The sequence below is a fragment of the Hemiscyllium ocellatum genome, chromosome 24, assembly GCF_020745735.1.
Source record: "Hemiscyllium ocellatum isolate sHemOce1 chromosome 24, sHemOce1.pat.X.cur, whole genome shotgun sequence".
Taxonomy (NCBI): Eukaryota; Metazoa; Chordata; class Chondrichthyes; order Orectolobiformes; family Hemiscylliidae; genus Hemiscyllium; species Hemiscyllium ocellatum.
In genome coordinates this window covers 50068633-50089837 of record NC_083424.1, presented here as the reverse complement: position 1 = coordinate 50089837, position 21205 = coordinate 50068633, and the positions used below count along the sequence as shown (strand labels likewise).

General features: G+C 40.9%; 1 protein-coding gene across 1 annotated transcript in view; it reads right to left on the bottom strand.

Annotated features, from left to right (window-relative positions):
* The window catches only part of ppil2 (peptidylprolyl isomerase (cyclophilin)-like 2), a 389123-nt gene that overhangs the window by 285769 nt on the left and 82149 nt on the right, over positions 1-21205 (bottom strand). The window contains exons 6-7 of the mRNA XM_060844077.1: positions 16471-16522; positions 9112-9203 (exon numbers count right to left, since the gene is read on the bottom strand). Of these exons, the coding sequence (XP_060700060.1) occupies positions 9112-9203; positions 16471-16522 (144 nt within the window). The remainder of the gene's footprint in view (positions 1-9111; positions 9204-16470; positions 16523-21205) is intronic.

The following is a 21205-nucleotide window of genomic DNA, read 5'->3' as shown; positions in this document are numbered from 1 at the left end:
ACATTTAGGGTAGAAATAGCAACAGAAAGTGGAACAGAGTAAGTAGTAATGGTAAAGTCGAGGGCTCATTATCTGAATGCATGCCACATTTGTAATAAGATAGATTGAGGTGACAACACAAATAGAAATAAATGAATACAACTTGATCGCTAACACAGAGATGTGGTTGCTGGGTGACCATAGAGTCATAGAGGTGTACAGCATGGAAACAGACCCTTCAGTCCAACTCGTCCATGCTGACAAGATATCCTAGCCTACTCTAGTCCCATTTGCCAGCACTCGGAACATATCCCTCTAAATCCTTCCTATTCAAAATCCCATCCAGATGCCTTTCAATGTTGTAATTGTACCAGCCTCCACCACTTCCTCTGGCAACTCATTCCAAACACGCACCACCCTCTACGTCCCTATTATATCTTTTCCCTCTCACCCTGAACCTATGCCCTCTAGTTCTGGACTGCCTCACTCCAGGGAAAAGACCTTGTCTATTTATCCGATCCATGTCCCTCATGATTTTATAAACCTCTATGAGATCACCTCTCAACCTCCGATGCTCCAGGGAAAACAGCCCAGCCTAATCAGCCTCTCCCTAAAGCTCAAACCCTCCAACCCTGGCAACATCTTTGGACATCTTTTCTGAACCCTTTCAAGTTTCACAACAATCTTCCCATAGCAAGGAGACCAGAATTGCACACAATATCCCATAAATGGCCTAACCAATGTCCTGTACAGCTGCAACATGACCTTCGAACTCCCATACTCAATGCTCTGACGAATAAAGGAAAACATACTAAACACCTTTTTCACTATCCGATCTACCTGCAACTCCTCTTTAAGGAGTTATGAACCTGCACTCCAAAGTCTCTTTGTTCCCCAACACTCCCTAGGACCTTACCATTAAGTGTACAAGTCCTACTCTGATTTGCTTTAGCAAAATGCAGCACCTCACATTTATCTAAATTAAACTCCACCTGACACTCCTCAGCTCATTAGCCCATCTGATCAAGATACTGTCGTACTCTGAGATGACCTTCATCACTGTCCAGTACACCACCAATTTTGCTGTCATCTGGTAACTTACTAACTATAGCTCCTATGTTCACATTCAAATCATTTATATAAATGGTGAACATTAGTGGACCCAGCACCGATCCTTGGCACACCACTAGTCACAGGTCTCCAGTCTGAAAAACAACCCTCCATGACCTTCTACCTTCGAACCAGTTCTGTATCCAAATGGCTGGTTCTCCCTGCATTCCATGAGATAAAACCTTGCTAACCAGTCTCCCATGAGGAACATTGTCAAACACCTTACTGAAGTCCATATAGATCACGTCCACTGCTCTGCCCTCATCAATCTTCTTTGTTACTTTTTCAAAAAACTCAATCAAGCTTGTGAGACATGATTTCCCACGCACACAGCCATGTTGACTATCCCTAATCAATCCTTGCCTTTCCAAATATAAGAAAGTCCCGTCCCTCAGGCTGCCCTCCAACAACTTGCCCACCACCAATGTCAGGCTCACCAGTCTATAGATCCCAGACTTTTACTTATCCCCTTTCTTAAATAGTGGCACCATGTTAGCCAACCTCCAGTCTTCTGACACCTCACCTATGACTGTTAATGATACAAGTATCTCAGCAAGGAGTCCAGCAATCATTTCCTTCGCTTCCTACAGAATTTGAGGGTACACCTTATCAGGTCCTGGGGACTTACCCACTTTCATGTTTCAAGACATTCAGCACCACCTCCTCTGTAAATTGGACATTTTTCAAGATGTCACTATCTATTTCCCTACATTCTATATCTTGCATGTCCTTCTCCACATTGATGCAAATTACTTGTTTAGTATCTCCCCCCTCTCCTGCGGCTCCACGCATAGGCTGCCTTGCTCATCTTGGAGGGGACCTATTCTCTCTGTAGTTACCTTTTTGTCCTTAATGTATTTATAGAAACCCTTTGGATTCTCCTCAACCCTATTTGCCAAAGCTATCTCATGTCCCCTTTCTGACCACCTGATCTCCCTCTTAAGTATACTCCTACTGCCTTTACACTCTAAGAGTAGATAATGCTCTAGAAGAACATGCAAAAAGGAATAGCGGTGGATTTTTTTTAATAAAGCATTTTATCAGTGTATTATGAGGAGTAATACAGATGCAATAGATTGGGGGTTGGAATTGGTATTGTGATGAGGAATCAGTTTGAGTGGAGTGAGAAGCAGCAAGGGATGGAGTCATGGGTGTGTGCCATCTACAGATCAACAAAGAAGTGCATAACATGGGGCCAAGTACAAATCAGGAAATAACGGAGGCACGCCAGAATGGCACCACAACTATCATGGCTGATTTCACACTGCACGTTGACTGGACAAATCTGATGGGAAAGGGTAAATTGAAGAAACATCTGTGCATCAGAGATTGTTCTTAGCACAGAACGTTGTCCAGTCCCGGAAAACAGATTACTTCAGATTTAGACAATAAACACAGGGATAGGAATTAGGCCATTCAGCCCATCGAGTCTGCTCTACCATTTAATCGCGGCTGGTAAGTTTCTCAACTCCATTTCTCCCACTTTCTCATCACAACCCTTGATCCCTTTGCCAATCAAGAACCTACCTATCTATCTCAGTCTTGATTTTACAACATGACCTGACCTTTGCAACCTCATGTGGCAGTGAATTCCATGGATTCCCCACTCTCTGGCTGAAGAAGTTTCTCCTTATCTCTGTTCTAAAAGGTCTTCCCTTTACACTAAGGCTACGCCCTGGGTTCTAGTCTCTCCTATAATTAGAAACATCTTCCCAATGTCCACTCTGTCCAGGCCGTTCAGCATTCTAGAAGTTTCAATTAGATCTCCCTCATCCTTCTAAACTCCATAGAGTATAAACCCAGAGTCTTCGAACATTCCCCATATGTTTTCATTCCTAGGACCATTCTTGTGACCCTACTCTGAACACAGTATAGGGCCAGTACATCCTTCCTGAGATATGGGGCCCAAAACTGTGATCAATACTCCAAACATGGTCTGACCCATTTAGTGGTGGGTTATGAGAGAGATCGTGAAGTTAAGGGTTCTCTCATGGCTAGTGATCCCAAGAATTTCTAATTCAGGCTGAGGAAGAGTAATTTAGGGCCCTCATCTCATCTGCTCCACTATTTGATCATGGCTGATATACTTCTCTTCCCCATTTTCCTGCCTTCTGCCCATAAGCTTTGATCCCCTTACTAATCAAGTACCTATCTACCTCTGTCTTAAATACACTCAATGATTTCACCTCCACAGCCTTCTGCAGTAATGAGTTCTACAGATTCACCACCCTCTGTCTGAAGAAATTCTTCCTCATCATGGTCCTCAAGAGTCTTGCCTTTTGTCTCAGGCATTGCCCTGTTTTACTAGTGGAAAACATCCCCATATCCAATATCTGGGCCTCTCAGCGCTCTGTAAGTTTCAATCAGATTCCCCCTCATCCATTGAGTACAGACTCAGAATTCTCAATCACTCCTCATATGGCAAACCCTTCATTCCCGGGTTCATTCTTGTAAATCTTCGCTGGACTCTTCAAAGGCTAGCACATCCTTCTTTTGACACGTGGCCCAAAACTGCTCACAATGTTCCAAATATGGTCTAACCACAGCTTTATACAGCCTCAGCAGTACACTCCTCCTCTTGTATTCTAGCCCTCTCCAAGTGAATGCTTACATTGCATTTTCCTTCCTAAATTCAAACTGAGCCTGCATGTTAACCTTAGTAACCTGAACTAGGATTCCTTAGTCTCTCTGTGCTTCAAATTTAGAAAATAACCCATGCCTCCATTCTTCCTACCAAAGTGCATAACCTCACACTTCCCCATTGTTTTCCATCTGCCACTTCTTTGCCCAATCTCCTAGCCTGTTCAAGTCCTTCTGTAACTTCCCCACCTCTTCAACACTACCTGTCCCCTCACCTATCTTTGCGTCATCAGAAAACTTAGCAACAATGTCCTCTGTTCCTCTATCCAGATCGCAGTGTATAATGTAAATATTTGTGGTTCTGACACTGACCTTTGTGGAACTCCACTAGCTGTCAGTTCGCATCCCCAAAAAATCCTCTCTATCCCCATTTTCAACCTTCTTCCAGTCAGCCATTCCTCTATCCTTTTCAGTACTTTGTCCTTAATTCTAACATTTTTCTTACTTCACAGCATTCAGTGTGGCATCTTGTCCAAGTCCTTCTGAAATCCAAATAGATCACATCCACTTTGTCTAACTTGTTCATTGCTTCCTTAAGGAATTCTAACAGACTGGTCAGGTATGACCTACCCTTCACGAAGCAGTACTGACTTAGTCCTCTTTTATCATGCACTTCCACGTACTCTGCAATCTCATCCTTAATCAGAGACACTCAAATCTTAACTGCGACCAGGCTACCCAGCTTAAAATGTCTTGCCTTCTGCCTCCCTCCCTTCTTCAACATTTTTCAATCCTCTGCAGCCCTCCAGTGATTCCTGAAAAATCTCCACCAATGCCACCACAATCTCCTCAGCTATCTCTTCACAACTCTGGGCTGTAGTCTGGTTCAGGTGATTTATCGACATTCAGACTTTTGAGCTTCTCCAGCGCTTTCTCTTCAGTGATGAACTCTATACTCACCTCTGCCCCCTGATTCCTTGAAGTTCTGATATGTTACTGGCATCCATAATGAAGACTATACAAAGTTCAGTCTATGTCACTTCTTTGCTCCCCATTGCTATTTCTCCAGCATAATTTTCCAGTGTCCAATCCCCTATTCTTGCCTCTCTCTCACTTTCGATGCATCTAAAAAAAAACTCTCGCAATCTTCTTTTTTATATTACTCACTAGTTCACCTTCATGTTTCAACTTCTGCCCACTTACTTTTTTGTGGTTTTCCTCTGCTGGTTTTAAAGACTTAATCATCATTTTGTCTTCTTACTGATCTTCACCACATTGTGTGTTTTTTCTTATGCTTTTATGCTGTCCCTGACTTTCTTTCTCAACCATGATTGCCTCATCCTGCCCTTAGTAAGTTCTTCTTCCTGGGATGAATTTGTGCTTTGCCTCTCAAATTATCCCCACAAATTCCTGATATTGCTACATCACTATTTTTCCTGACAGTCTCCCTTCCAACCAACTCTGGCTCCTTCCTCATGCCCTTCTAGTTACCTCTACTCAATTGTAACACCATTACATCTGATTCGAGCTTCTCCCTCCCAAACTACAGGGTGAATTCTGTCATATTATGGTCAATGCTTCCCGACAGGTTCCTTCACCTTAAGCTCCCTAGTCACATCTGCCTCATTGCACATCACTAAATCCAAAATTGCCTCTTCCGCCATGGAAAGATACTCCAAGATACTCCAAAACACCATTTCATAGATTCCACAAATTCATTCTTTTTTTTTAAAATGTTCAGCTACCAACCTGATTTTCCCAATCCTCCTGCATATTGGGTCTCTCAGTTATTGTAACAATGCGTTTCTTACATGCCTTTTCTATCTCCTGAGTTATTTTCTGTCCCACATCTTGACTAATGCAAGGGGGCCTGTACATAACTCCCATCAGGAAGTTTTTTTTATTCCTTTGTGCTTCTCAAATCCACCCACACAGATTCTATACCTTCCAACTCTACATCGCTTCAAGCTAACAATTCAATTTCACTTCTTACTAACTAGACAACACTGGCCCTTCTGCCAAAATAAACAGGGAGACCACTGATTATGCAAGTAAACTGGCAATAAATGTAAAAACAAACAGGAGTTCCTAAAGGTACGTGAAAATAAAATGAGGAGCTAAAGTAAGTGTGGGACCCTGGGAGAATGCAACAGGAGAGTTCATCATGGAGAACAGGGAAGTGCCAAATAACTTAAACCAATATTTCACAAAGGTCTTTACGGAAGAGAATGCTAAAACCATCTCAAAGATACCAGATAAACAAAGTGCTACAGGAAAGAAAGATCTCGTAGCAGCTTTTGTCATGACAGACAAAGTAATAGGACTAATGGCGGACAAGTTGCCAAGCACTGCTTTCTCTTTTAAACATTTTTGAACAGGAGTAGGCCATTCAGACCATCAAGCCTGCTTTGCCACTGAATACAACCAAGGCTAATCAAAAACTGAATGTCTTTTACATACATTATCCTCATAGCCCTTTACAACATGGACAAATTTTTGACTATTTATCTCTACTTGAAATATACTCAAACGGGGTTTCCACAGCTGTCTGGGGTAGTGAATCCCAAGATTACTATCATTAATAAAAAATACTGTCCATCTCAGAAATAGCAACCCCCTCATTTATAAATTGTTTTCCTGGTTCTAAACTCCAAAACATCTTGCATGCATCTATCCTGTCTATCCGTTTAAGTACTTGGCCCAGTTTGCCTAACCTCTCTTCAAGGGACAGACCCACCATCACTGGATTAAGTCTGGTGAACTTTCGTTTTACTGTCTCTGAGTCAATATCATTTTTACGGAGATAAGGACACAAAAACTGCACAGATGTGGTCGAACCAAAATCTATTTGACTAAAGCAAGGCTTCACTACTCCCGTACTCAAAATCTCTTGCACTAAAGGCTGACATTCCATTAGTCTGTTAACTTGGATAGACCTGCAATGATTAACTGACAAGAACAACCAAGTTTATTTGCACATCTACATTTTCTAGCCTGCTATCATTAAAGAAATACTCTGTTCATCTGATCTCCCTCCCAAAGTAGATAACCTCCATTTTTCCACATTATATTCCATCAGCCATGATTTTGCACAATCAATAAGCTTGTGCAAATATTGCTGAAAATGTTTTACTACTCCCTTACAACACACATTCCAGATTAACTTTGTACCATTTCTAATTTAGAATTATTACACTTGCTCTAAACAAATCATTGGCATATACTGTGAATAGATGGGGCTCACTATTGATGCTTGCAACATCCCACTATTCAGTTTGACGACACAAGAATTTTTTTAAAAATTTGCCAATGGGATATGATTACAGAAAGTGAGAGATAGAGCAAGAGACACAGAGAGAGAGAGTGTGAGAGAGAGAGACAGGGGGAGAGAGAGAGAGAGATCGAAAGCGAAGCAAAGTGAGTGAGAGAGCGAAGTACGAGAGAGCGAAGCCCGAGAGAGAGCGCAAAGCCCGAGAGTGCGTGAAGTATGAGAATGAAGCGCGAGAGAGAGAGCGCAAAGCGCGAGAGAGAGCAAGAGTGCACAAAGCGCGAGAGAGAGAGCGCGCAAAGTGAGAGAGAGCGCACAAAGTGTGTGTGAGAGACAGAGACAGAGTCAGAGACAGAAGATAGAGAGCAAAGCGAGAGAGAGCGAAGCAAGTAGGAGAGAGAGCAAAGCGAGAGACAGCGAAGCGAGTAGGAGAGAGAGCAAAGCGAGTAGGAGAGAGAGCAAAGCGAGAGAGAGCGAAGCGAGTAGGAGAGAGAGCAAAGCGAGAGAGAGCGCGTGCGATGTCGACAAGAGCGCCACACCAACAGACAGAGACATGCAGAGAGAGAGAGAGATACACGCAGTGAGACATGCAGAGGGAGGGAGGGAGGGAGGGAGGAAGGAAGGAAGGAAGGAAGGAAGATCAGCATGGAGTTGCTTCTTTGGGTCAAACAGCTTGCCTGGATCCCCAGCTAAAACCAAAAAAACCCCAGATCTGGGAGAATTGGTCACTTCTTTCTCATTGTACAAGTGTTTTTAAAAAAAACCTTGAAAATACTTTTAAGTAGATAAATCCTGACATATCGGAAGCTCTGCCTTTACGACCACTCTTGAAAAAAACAATACAAGGACAGAATAACATGAAATGAGCTGCCAGAGGAAGTGGTGGAGGCTGGTACAATTGCAACATTTAAGAGGCATTTGGATGGGTATATGAATCGGAAGGGTTTGGAGAGATATGGGCCGGGTGCTGGCAGGTGGGACTAGATTGGGTTGGGATATCTGGTCGGCATGGACAGGTTGGACTGAAAGGTCTGTTTCCATGCTGTACATGTCTATGACTCTTTGTTGAAGAAGCAGCATCGTCACAGCTTCCACTAGTGCGGAAGTTCAAACTAGGGGACACAGTTACAGATGCATGGAATTCTCTAGCCCACAGAGTTTAGATTAGATTAGATTAGATTACCTACAGCGTGGGAACAGGCCCTTCAGCCCAACCAGTCCACACCAACCCTCCAAAGAGCAACCCACCCCCCTTCTGACTAATCCACCTAACACCATGGGCAGTTACCATGGCCAATTCACCTGAGCTGCACTTCTTTGGACTGTGGGAGGAAACCAGAGCACCCGGAGGAAACCCACGCAGACACGGGGAAAATGTGCAAACTCCACACAGGCAGTTGCCCGAGGCTGGAATCGAACCTGGGATGCTTGTGCTGTGAGGCAGCAGTGGTAACCACTAAGTCACTGTGCCACCCTATCATGGAGGCTAAATCACTGACAGTATCTAAAGAGGTGGTAAGTAGATATTTGACATTTCAAGGAATTGAGGGTCATGAAGAGCTGCCACGAAAGAAGAATTGAGGCAGATCAACCATGACCTTGTTTAATCGCAAGATAGGTATGAAGGGTCAAATGATCTGCTCCTATTTCTTATGTTTTAATATTCTTTGAAATTTGCTTGGCTGAAAGACAAACCTTTCAAGTGTACAAAAAAGAAATTGCGTGTTAAAGAGCGTTCAAACTTTAGGGAAAGAAAGTAGTCTAAATCAATCAGAGTATTGCTGGAAAAGCAAAATAAGTTGAATGTTAAAACAAAAGAAAGGAGGAAGGAGGAAAGAGTGTAGGGAAGAAGGATACAAAGCTTAAAGCTTAAAAATAATTATGACGGTTCTCAGAATTTTGTTTTGTAGATTATGGTTCTTACTCAACAATATTTGGCTTGAATATTAATTTCACATTAGCCCCCGAGAGTGTTGAACTGCTGAAAGAGTGGTTTACCTCAGCCTGATAGAGGGAGAACTGGGTGGTTTGCACAATACAGCTATACTCAGGCTAATCAACTTAAATTTAAACTGGTTAACTGACAAAGAAAACCAGAAATCAGATGAAAACGTCCGGCATAATGTGATCAGAGAAATCGTTGAGGACTGGTCTGTCAAAGCAAAGTTACCTACCTCATATGAATAGACATTTCCAGTCGTCTTGATAGCCAATATATGTGAGTTGTTTGTGAAGACAGAGTACATCACTGGACAATGGTACTTTCCTAAGAAAAGGGAAACAGTCACTACAATTGTTCCTTTCTATAACTGGCAGACTTTGAAAATCAATCTTTATGAAAAGAATTGTACATAATTCCACAAATAAAAGCAAAACACTATCGATGTTGGAAATCTGAAACAAACAATGCTGGAGCAACTCAGCAGATCTGGCAGCAACTGCAGAGAGAAAAGACAAAGTTAGCATTGAGTCTGATATGGTTCTTCTTCAAAGATGTCCAACGTGTGTTCTTTTAGTGAATTTGTACCAAATACAGAAAATAACGGTTGTTTCGTTATGAAAAATGAAATTAAGTGAAAAGCAGCACACTATCATCTTTGGGCCATTAACAGCAGAATGCAAAGCCTTTTTAAATTACCCTGGTTTAGATGAAATTATTTGAGAGCAATTTTAATTTCATTAGCTGTTCTGATGATCATTTGAAATATTAAAAATTCAGGTATTCAAATAAGGTTGTAACATTCAGTTCGAATGTATAACATTTTAAAATAGCTAGCACAACGAGATGATTTAATAAATACTGTGCCTTCTGCCTCAAGTCCAGTATGAACTGAATGAGGTGAAAGGCTTCATTCCATGCTGTAATGGATTTCTAATTGCCCAAACACCTGTTGCAGGAAAATACCAGGCAACCTATGCACCACAAAAATTCAATTCACCCATCTTCCTATACATCAGCATTTAACAATTATCAAATTACAGGATTCAAAGGGCAAAGTAAATGGGGAAATAAACTTGGGTGTTTTGAGTATGCGATTTAAAAATGCATATCAGGAGTGAAGATTTTATCCTGCATCATGTTTGATCATTTTCTGTGTTGCTGGTTTACACATGCCTTAAGAGACTGGAAGATTGTTTCTCTTTGACAGTTGCTGAAAGAAAGTGCCCAAAATATAGGTGGAATATAAAACTATCCAGGTACATGCAATTTCAATAAATTAACCAATCTTTTGTTGTTAGTATCACATCAAATACACAGAAAAGAATATGCTTAGAGATTGGACATGTGAATTTGTATAGTAAACATGGGGAAAGTAAAATTATATTTACTGTCTGTAGTACATTTACCATGAGGAAATTTTGTTTGCAAGAAGATTGGACACTGTTTAAAAATGTTTATAGCTAATGAAAAATGAAATTAGAATGTGTTTCCTACTGTAGTTAGGTCTCAAATAACAAATATCACCACATGACCATGATACTTTGCATATTTAATTACTTTTACACATTCACAGAATATGGGAATATGGCCACAGAAACTGGCCTGGCCAGCATTTATTTCCTATCCCTAATTGCCCTCAAGAGGATGGAGGTGAGCTTCCTTCTTGAAAAGAAGGTGGTACATGTATGGAATGAGCTGCCAGGGGAAGTGGTGGAGGCTGGTGCAATTACAGCATTTAAAAGGCATCTGCATGGGCATATGAATAAGAAGGGTTTGGAGGGATATGGGCTGGGTGCTGGCAGGTGGGACTAGATTGGGTTGGGATATCTGGTCGGCATGGACGGGTTGGACCGAAGGGTCTGTTTCCATGCTGTACATCTCTATGACTATATGACACTGCAACCCAAGTACCTGATAGTGGAGGGAGTGAATGTTGATAGTATTATGTGGGGTGGTAAATTAAGCAGGATAATTTGTCCTTGATAGAGTCAAGCCTTTTGAATGCAATTGGAGCAGAGGTACTGTTTGGTCAGCAAACAGGTTGCTCAACTTTGCAAGTATTACAGCTGGATACAGGGGGCAACTGTCCCTCAGCAAACAAATGTATGCAACAGCCATTTATTTACACTTTTGAGAGATTTGTTCTGGCACAGCCTGGAGGAAGAAGAATCATCGGAAAAATCTGTACCGCTGGTGGGATATAAGAAATATTCTAAAAACAGAGGAAAGTTTTGACTGCAATAAGAATGTTTGCTATAAGAAGTGAAATTCTGTGGAAAGTGCGATGTGTGTGAAAAATATAAAAGTTCTCCCTGTAGTTTAAAGTACAAATTGCTATTTGTTACAGTAAAAGTTTTAAAATGGGTTTTGTCATGTCATTCTTTCAGTAATGATTGAAGTGATGAATCTCCTTTGAAAAGTTATCAGTCTCTGAGGACATGGTAACACTAGTGAATACAGAAGAATTGATGGAATTATAATGGAGAAAAGAGGAAGTCAGTGCTTCAAAGAGAAAAGTTATACTGGCCGTGAGGATAACAACCATAAGCAAAGTTAGGTTATCAACTGTTCAATGAAAATGGAAGTGCTGATGGACCAGTTGATACATTTGATAAGTTTGATCAGGGAAGGAGGGAAGATGGAGAAAAAAGTGTAAGGAAGTAGCCCAGGGGCAAAGAGGAAGAAAAATTGTTTGCTAGAAGTGAGAATGAATAAGGGAGAGGTGAGTAAGTGATGAGAAAGATTGATGCGTGTTGGCCAGCCGTATACTGGATACGCTCAGGTTTAGGTGCGAAAATCAACTGATGAGCAGGATAAGCATGAATGCTGAAATCCAGTTTGATTTGATTCAATTTATTGTAGTTATGTGTACCTAAGTATAGTGAAAATCAGTTTTTGTGAGCAGTGCAGGCAGATCACAATAAACAAGGACATACAGAGGTTAGACAGAGTGAGGCATTCAAATCACACTGAACAGGAGGTGCGAGAAGCAAGACCAATATTCTTCCAATTTCAAGACAGTCCACTTATCAGTCTAACAACGGCAGGGAAGAAGCTGTTCCTGCACCTATCTGTGCATTACCAAGCTTTTCCATCTTCTGCATGATGGAAAAGGTTGTAGAAGAGCATTACAAGGTTGGAAGGGGTCTTTGATGATGTTAGCAGCCTTTCTGCAGCAGCCAGAAGTATAAATGAAGTCCATGGGTGAAAGATTGGCTTCCGTGATGGTATGGGCTGTGCACACAACTTCTGTCGTTTCTTATGGTCTGGGCAGAGCAGTTGCCCTACCAGACCATAATTCACACGAATAGCATGCTTTCTGTGGCGTATCTGTGAAGGGTCCTTATGGACATGCCGAATTTCCTAAGTCACCTGAGGAAGAAGAGGCATTGTTCTGTCTTCTTGATTATCGTACCTACGTGAGAAGTCCCAGGACAAGTCGTCGGTTGTTGTCACTCCTAGGAACTTGGTGCTGTCAATGCTCTCAACCTCCACTCCTCTGTTGTAGATGGGGCATGTTCTCCTCCTTTCTTTCGCAAGTCAAGTTCTTTTCTTTTGCCAACATTGAGAGAGAGGTTGTTACCATGACACCAAGCCCTCTATCTCCTTTGTGTTCTGACTCATCATTTGATATCCATCCTACCACGGTGGTGTCATCAGCAAATTTGTAGATGGCAGTCATTTAGAATTTGGCTACGTAGTCGTGGCTGTACAAAGAGTACAGAAGGGGGCTGAGAACACATTCTTGGAGGGCTGCAGTGTTTGAGGGTTATCATAGAGGAGGTGTAGTGGGGAGTGGTCTATCTTCACTGGCTGTAGTGTATGGGTCAGGAAGGTGAGGATCCACCTGTGCAGGACATTCAGTTGTGTGTGTTCAGGAACATGGGAGTGTATACTTTGATATCTGAAACAGGATTTATCTTTGGAATTAGGAATCACTATATTTGACTTAAAAAGGAACATTTGAAGAAGGGGTTTCTTAACAACAAGTAATATTTTACTGACAACACCTCTTAGTGCCATTTTATAGTATTTAAAGCTTAGCAACCTTTTTTGGTTACCTTTTTCGTTACTGTGAAGGCAGCCAGTTTATAAAGTACTTGAACACAATAAGTCAAATTCAACGAAATGGCCCATCCCAGTTTAGCTTCAGTAGGTTGAAATCAAAATATAGTAATAAAAATATGTATTTTTGTCGTCTTACAAGAAAGCTCTTTTGCCTGAAATGTGCAATTTATCATTTTCCTTTAAAATGGCTGGATTTGTTAAAACTGCGACTCTAAAAAGACAATTGCGATTTTGTTTTAAACAGCAAGGGTGATAGATAGACTAGCCTGCTGCAAATTCCATAATTTTGCTTTCTACAAAAAAAGGGATGGAAATGGATAATAAAGCCCCTGAGGAGCATAAGAGACCTACCATTTCACATCACTCTGAAATTTCTCAGGTATTTATGGGATGAGACATCAAAAATCAATTACCTCTTGTGAAACCGTAACTGCTGCAAACATGTACTAACAGAATTTCTACAGAACATATAAATGGGAAGGTACTTCAGGCCTTACCAAGCATGAGGGAAATTGAGACTAAGACAATGCTGTTTTGGAGACAGATTGTGAAGGTGTCTGTCTCTCTGAACGTGGTGTGCAAGGCTGAAAATTGACCAACTGAGACAAATCCAGCAAAGAACCAAGATCTCTTAAAACATGTTCTATAACTAACATCTAGAAGAGCAACTACATAGTCAAGACCTTGAACTTTGCTGCATCGTGACAAGTCACAAAACTATTAACTATATATACACCTTTGTTCCAATTTAAATGGACAATAAATCTCTTAGTAAACCTAACCAGGTGGGTCCAGAAGGATGATTAGATGAATACTGACAGTGGAGGACAAAACTCCAGCCCAAGGAGCATTGGAATAGACAGATCTGGAAAGAATCAGCAAAAGTTGAGCTAAGGTAGGGGCAGTGTCTGGCAATTATGCAAAAGTGAAAGAAGCTGTTTTTGATGATGATGATCCGGAATAGAAATTTAGCGAAACATCAGTTAGCAGGCTGAGAATACCAATACAGCAGGCCCCTGAATCCACGGGGTTACGTTCCAAGACCTATCGGGGAAGCCTAAAACCATGGCTAGGAGCAAACCCATTCACTTCAATGGGAAATTTACCTTCCTGGCAGCCCCCAGTCCAAGGTTCTGGAATGTTCCCTGTAATGTGTTTGGGCGGCGGTAAACCGCGGGTTACTGATAGCATGGAAAATGATTCTGCAGATATGGCGGTCGCCCTACATTCTGGTTCAGTTTGAGACAGTGACTGGGAAGAGGAATGGGTTCAGTTGCAAATGTTGGAACTTTATGGCTGGGGTTAAAGATAATGGCTTTAGCTTTACTATTGTTTAACTGCTTAACTTAGGGAATCTGTGGCTTTTCAAGATCAGGCACTGCAAATACAATCTAACAACTTGTGCAAGGGATCATAGCAGAGATTTCTCAACAAATCTGAATTAGAGTAATTTACATAGTGCACAAAATGTGAGCTCAGTGAGTGGTTTTAGCCTGGTGTTTGAGGAAGTATATCTAAACCAAAAGTCACCAAACACTAAAACATGGAAAACTGCAATTACCATTCTTGTAAAATGACTTTCTGTCTTCAAACAGCATAGCTACAGTGTGTACTTTGTTTAACTTATTCAATAAGGGAACTGGAATCTAACTAAATGATAAAACCATTCTGATACCATTCACTGAACATTAAACTATGACTCTGGCTCATTTAAAAACCGTGTAAATGTGAAAGAACAACAATGGACCAACAGTAACAGCAAAGAGGCTCAGTCACCACAGATGTCACTGAAACAGCACTGGCCTAACCTCTTCAGTTCCAAACATTAGCAACAATCTGCAGGTAGAAGAGAGAAAGAAGGAACTCTTATGCTTTAAAAGCTTCATTTTCCTCAGATACAAGGAGATAATTTTCTATAGGAATTAGCCAGATTCCTTTCCAATTGTAAAAGTGCAGAAGTGACCTTGGGAGTTTATTCTTCTTACTTTATATTTGCATTCATTCAAACTGCAAGTTATAAAGTAGGATGCTAATTGAACAGAAGATAGAAACAGCATTTCAGAGGTTTCTAGGTATCAGATAAAGGTTCTCATAGGCTATACTCCCTCACTTTTGAAATGATGCACATTAAATTCAGACCAAGGTGGAGTGCTGTACAGTACGCATAAACAGTTACATAAATACCTATGCTTTTGCTGGAGGTGATGCCATTAAAAGAAATTTAAAGGCATTGTCTAAGTTTTGCATGCATTCAGTTCATTTAGCCAAGTGTATTCTTACACAATATCTTAACCATGACAACAGGTTTCTGTCTAGGCTGTAGCAGTGTTCAGATCAGAGAAGCATAGTAAGATTTGTTTTGTCATGCACATTCCTTGTGCAAAACAGGTTTGAGCAGATCCATTGTTACCTAACAATGCTAGGACACCCAAATGTGAATCAATCAAATTTCAGCAACAATTGACGCAGGTTTTGGCATTAGTTAAAAGGCATTATACAACCAGACTGTTTCGGCGTTATTTAAAAAATGCGTTCAGAGGATATGGACATCACTGGCTAGTCCAGCATTTATTGCCCAACCCTATTTATCTTTGAGAAGTCGTTGATGACTTGCCTTCTCAAATCAATGCAATATTTGGGTTGTAGGGACACCCGATACACTCTGAAAGGGTGTTCCAGGATTTTGACAGCAGTCGTGAAAAAATGGCAGTTTAGCTCCAAAACAGAATGGTGAGTGATTTGGAGGCAATTTGGGTGGTATTCCCATCTATCTGCTGCTCTTATTCTTCTAGGTGGTGCAGATCACATTTTTTTTGGAATGTGCTGTCAAAAGAACTTTGGTAAGTTGCTGCAGTGCATCTTCTATACAGTACACATACACACTGTGCATTGGTGGTACTGTGAGTGAATGATTAAGATAGTAGATGTAATGCCAATCAAACAGGCTGCTTTGAACTGGATGGTGTTGAGCTTCTTGAGTTTTTTTGGAGTTGCACTCATCCATGTGAGTGCAGAGTATGCTATTATACTCCTGATTTGAACCTTTGATCTGCTCTTGCAGCCGAAGTATTTCTATCTGGTCCAATTCAATTTTTGGTCTTTGGTAACCCCCAGGACGTTGATAGTGAGTCTGCTGGCAAGAATTATTGACCCTTTTCTTCCTTTCTAACATGCCACATCATCTACCATTCAAAAAGTTGCCACTTTTAACTAAACCATGTCTAAAGTATCCTCAGAGTTGAGTTTAATGCATTTGTGGAGTTGCACAAATCTAAGCTCTTGTGCTGTAATATTCCAATTCGTTAGTGCGAAAGGCATCAATTTTGTTCAGATTTTTCACACATCTTTTCAAACATGCTGAGGTCTCTATGTGTCAAGTGGAAGAAAGAATGGAACTCTTTCTGGAGCAATGGCATAATTCATTGCCTATTTGTTAGGAATAAAACCTAAAACTCTGCAATCCAAAGAAAATTATGGAACATGGAATACCGTGTTTTTACAGCGACAGGCAGCAAGTACATACCTTCACTGTTTTTGTGATAGGTCAGTTTGATGAGTGATTTAACATCCAATTTCTGAAATCGAAAAGAAAAAAAATTTGATAAACAAAGTTAGCAAATAACTAACAAAGTTATTTTGAAATACAATAAAACAAAGGCTATACACCTCTAATAGCTTACAATATAAAGCAGTAAAGCTAGGACAGAAAGCTGAGGCAGGCCCATTCTTAGTCTTTCTTCATTCAGCGCAACAGGTTAAGCATTTCCATCTACCCACAACTGACCACAACATCGGTCCCTCCCACCCTTTCTTAACTGGGTGCGGTGGAGTGGTTATGGTCTTGGGCAACAGTTTCAAATTGACCGGGGAGGTTGGCAAAATAAATCTAACAATATGTCAACCAAAATTGAAAAGGCATGTCAAGATAGCACCCAGATTATATAAACAAACCATGTTTATTGCTATCAATCAGTGTTGGGAACATGGGCTGGCTTATAGACAATATCAGACCACACTATGTGATTGACTCTTTATATAATGGGACAATTAGGAATGCTGCCCTGTCTGCTTAGGGACAAATTAAAAGGTTGTACTTAACTAACAAGCCTTACAAATCTGTGTGAACTAAATATACTGTTGAGTGACTCTGCTGATGACTAAAAAAAAATAGAAAGTAAGAGTAGGTAATTTGGCACATCAAGCATATTTAACTTGATCACAGCTGATCATCAGCCTCCATATTCTGCTCCTGCCATCTCCGAATACCTTTGGATCACTTTCACCCAATGAACTGTACCTAACTGCTTCTAGAAAATAGTCAATGTTTTGGCGTCAACCACTTACTGTGGCAGCCAGTCTCTGGCTGAGGTGATTCCTCCTCCTCTTCATGATGAATGGCCTATCTGATATCTTTAAATTGTGATCTCTGGTTTGAGACGCCCTGATCATTGGGTGCATCCTTCCTGCATTGACTTTATCCATTGGATTTGCATAGGTTTTTTACAAACTTCACCCCATTCTTCTAAACTAAATGAATATAGAACTATCCAAGCTAGTCTCTCTTCATACATGAATCCTACCAACCAGTCTGGTATGCATGTGTTATACTCCTTTCCTCTTTCCTCATGCAAGGAGACCAACTCTGCACACAATATTCCACGTGTCACCTTAATAAGGCCCTGTACAATTGCAGAAAGATATCGCTGCAACATGTCCCTGTTCCTGCACTTGAATTCCCACACTGTGAAGGCCAACAAACCATTTGTCTACTTCACCACCTGTTGCGCTTGTGATAGAGTTAGCTTACCCTCAGCAATTAATGCACAAACACACCCAGATATCAATGCGAGTCACTTTTTCCCCAAACTATTACCATTCAGATAAAAACCTGTTTCCTTTTATGCTACCAAAACAAAGAACCTCATATTTATCTATAGTTTACTTCATCTGTCCATTCACTCAGCTTGTCCAAATCACACTGAAGCATCTCAGCACTCTCCACATAGTTCACCTTCCTACCCATTTTTCACATCTGTAAATGTGAATATATTACATATAGTTTCCTCATCTAAACCATTAATTCATATCGTGAATAGTTGGGGTCCAATCCTGGTCACTGTTGGCCATTCAGAAAAAGACCCACTTATTCCTATGCCGTTTCCTGCCTGCCAACTAGTTCCCTATCCATGTCAGTATCCTACTCCCAATCACATAAATTTTAATTTTGCATGCTAATATCTTATGTGGCACTTTATTAAAAGTCTTCCAAAAGCCCAAATAAACCACATCTACTGGCTCTCCCTTAGCAACTCTACTGGCACCATCTGCAAAAAAACTTCTGACAGATTTATCAAGTATGATTTCTCGTTTGTAAATCCATGCTTACTCTGTCTGATCCTGTCACTGTTGTCCAAGTGCACTGCTTGTAAATAAATCTTTTATAATGGACCACATTTGAGTCATATTATTTTCTCTTATTCCTTCAAGCCCAGTTCTCTTCCTGCTGCTGCTCCTCTACAATTCAGTTGACATTCCCCACCAAAATAAAATCCTGCAAAAATAATGGAGGCGCCCGTAGTAGGTTTCATTAACCCAGCTCTTCCATTCACTAACCTACACCTATCAACTCCTGTTCATGTCTCAAGTACCTTAATTTTAAAACATATGCCTTTGTTTTGAAACATCTCCATGATTTATTCCCTTTCTATCCCTACCTTCTTTCAACTCTAAATTCTCAAAGACATCTATGTTTCTCAATTCTGGCTTTTTCCACAACCACAATTTTCATCATTTCACCACCACTGACCATGTTTTCAGCTGCCCGGATGTTTAAAGCCAAAACTCCTCCCTTAGTCTGTCCATTTTTCTCTCTCCCTTGAAGACACTTCTTAAAAACCTAGTGTATTAACAAGTTTTTGAGCAATGACCCTAACATCTATTATATGGCTCAATATCAAATTTTGATTATTTATGCTTATGTGTGGGCACCTTGTGTTGTTTCACTATAACAGACCCAATATAATTGCAAGCCATTGTTGTTGTGTGGGCTGGCATCAATCTGCCACTCTTTTCCATTGGAAAGTTAAGTTGAGCACTTTATGCATTTCTGTAAACAATTAACAGTCTTACATCTGCAGAGATGTTGCATTGGGATAAGCTGAGTGAGTGGGCAGATGCAATATAACATGATAAATGTGAGATTACCCACTTAGGTAGCAAAATTAGAAAGGCAAGTTATTATTTGAATGGTTGTAAATTGAGAAAGGGGCATACTCAACAAAACCTGGGGATGCTCATGCACCAGTTACTGAAAGTGAGTATGCAGGTGCAACAGACAGTAAAGAAGGCAAATTGTACTTTGATCATCAAGTACAGGAACAATGATGCTTCCCTGCAATTATATAGAGCAATGGGGAGGCCACATCTGGAACATTGTGCGCAAGTCTAGACTCCTTACCTGAAGAGGGATTTTCTTGCTACAGGGAAGTTTAGCGAATGCTTACTAAATTTATACCCGGGATGGCACAACTGACGTATGAGGAGAGATTGAGTCAGTTAGGATTGTAGTCACTGGCAAAACCAACATTTACTTTTCATTCCCAATTTCATCTAAGAAAGCGTCACTGAGTGACCTACTTAAACCACAACAGTCCGTGTGACCTAAGTAAAACTACAGTACAATTCTTAGATGGAGTTCCAAGATTTTCATCCAACCACAAAGGGACAAAGATGTATTTCCAAGTCAAGATGGAGAGGTCTTGCATGTGGTGGTGACCCGAAGCTTCTTGTTCTAATTATTCAAGGTATTAGAGTTTGTTAATTTGGAAAGTGTTCATAAGGGAGACTCAACAAGTTGCCAAAGTGCACCTTGTAGACGGTATACACTGGTGGACAGGGCAACCGTTTGGAGGTGAAGGTGGGCTGCCTATCAAGTGAACAACTTTGTCTTGAATATTGTCAAAAGTCTTGAGCAGTTTTGGAGATGCAATCATCCAGGCAATGACGAATGTTCCAGAATGCATGTATCTGTGCTTCTTGATGAAGGAAAGGCTTTGAAGAGTCTGGAAGTGATTGACTTGCCACAGAACACCCTGTCTCTCCTCTGCTCTCATGGCAACAGTATTTATGAGGTGAAGTTAACCAACAGGAATATTACAATGTTTTTTCGCTGGAGAGGAGAGAAAAATAAAGTTGGCCAGTGTTCCCATGTCATCACCATAAACTGACTTCTGATGTACAGACTCTGGGTCAGAAGAGAATAGGAAACTATTAAGTAGATAAATTCACACAGGATACAGGGTAATTTGGTAAAGTGGATTCAAATTTGGCTCAGTCGTAGGAGAAAGAGGGTGATGACAGACGGCTGCTTCATGACTGGAAGCTAATGCCCAGTGGCATAGGGGCCTATCCTGGGTCCCCTATTTTTTGGCATGTATATAAATAACAAATGTGACTGTGTGGGGATCTTAGATTTGCACATTAGTGGTTGACACAAAGACTGGTCGAGTGGTTAACAGCAAGATTGAGTGTCTTGGGCTCCAAGAAAATATGAACAGGATGGTTAAATGGCAGATAAGTGACAGGTGAAATCTAACCCTGAAATATGTGAAGTGATACACTATGGAAGGAGTAATTTGACAACAGTGTATTCAATGAATGACATGACACTAGCAAGTTCTGTGGAACAAAGAGACATCAGCTTTGTGCTCAGATCCCTGAAAACGGAGGGCACATTATCACAGTGGTGAAAAAGGCACATGGGATGATTCCCTTTATCAATTGAGACATAGATTACAAAAGCAAGGAAGTCGCACTAGAATTGTGTCAAACTTTGGTGAGACCATAGCTTAGAGTACTAAGCCATATTACAGGTAGGACATGATTGCACTGGAGGGGAGGATTTTTCCCTCGGATGGAAAATGTAGCCTATGGGAAAAGGTTGGATAGGCTTGGGTTTAGTTGGAGCAGACTGCAGGGTGATCTGATTGAGGTATACAAGATTATGAGGAGTACAAACAGAGTAAATAAGCAGCAGCTGCTCCCCTTAGTTGAAAGGAGACACCAGTTCAAGATGAGGGGCAGGAGGTTTCCGTAGGGATGTGAGGAAAAATGTTTATCTGGAATGTGGAAATGGTCTCGAATGCACTGCCTGAAAAGTGGTAGCGGTGTGTTGCATCTTTTGTAGAGTCGAGAATACGGTGCTAGAAAAGCACAGCAGGTCAGGCAGCATCTGAGGAGCAAAAGAGTCAACGTTTCCG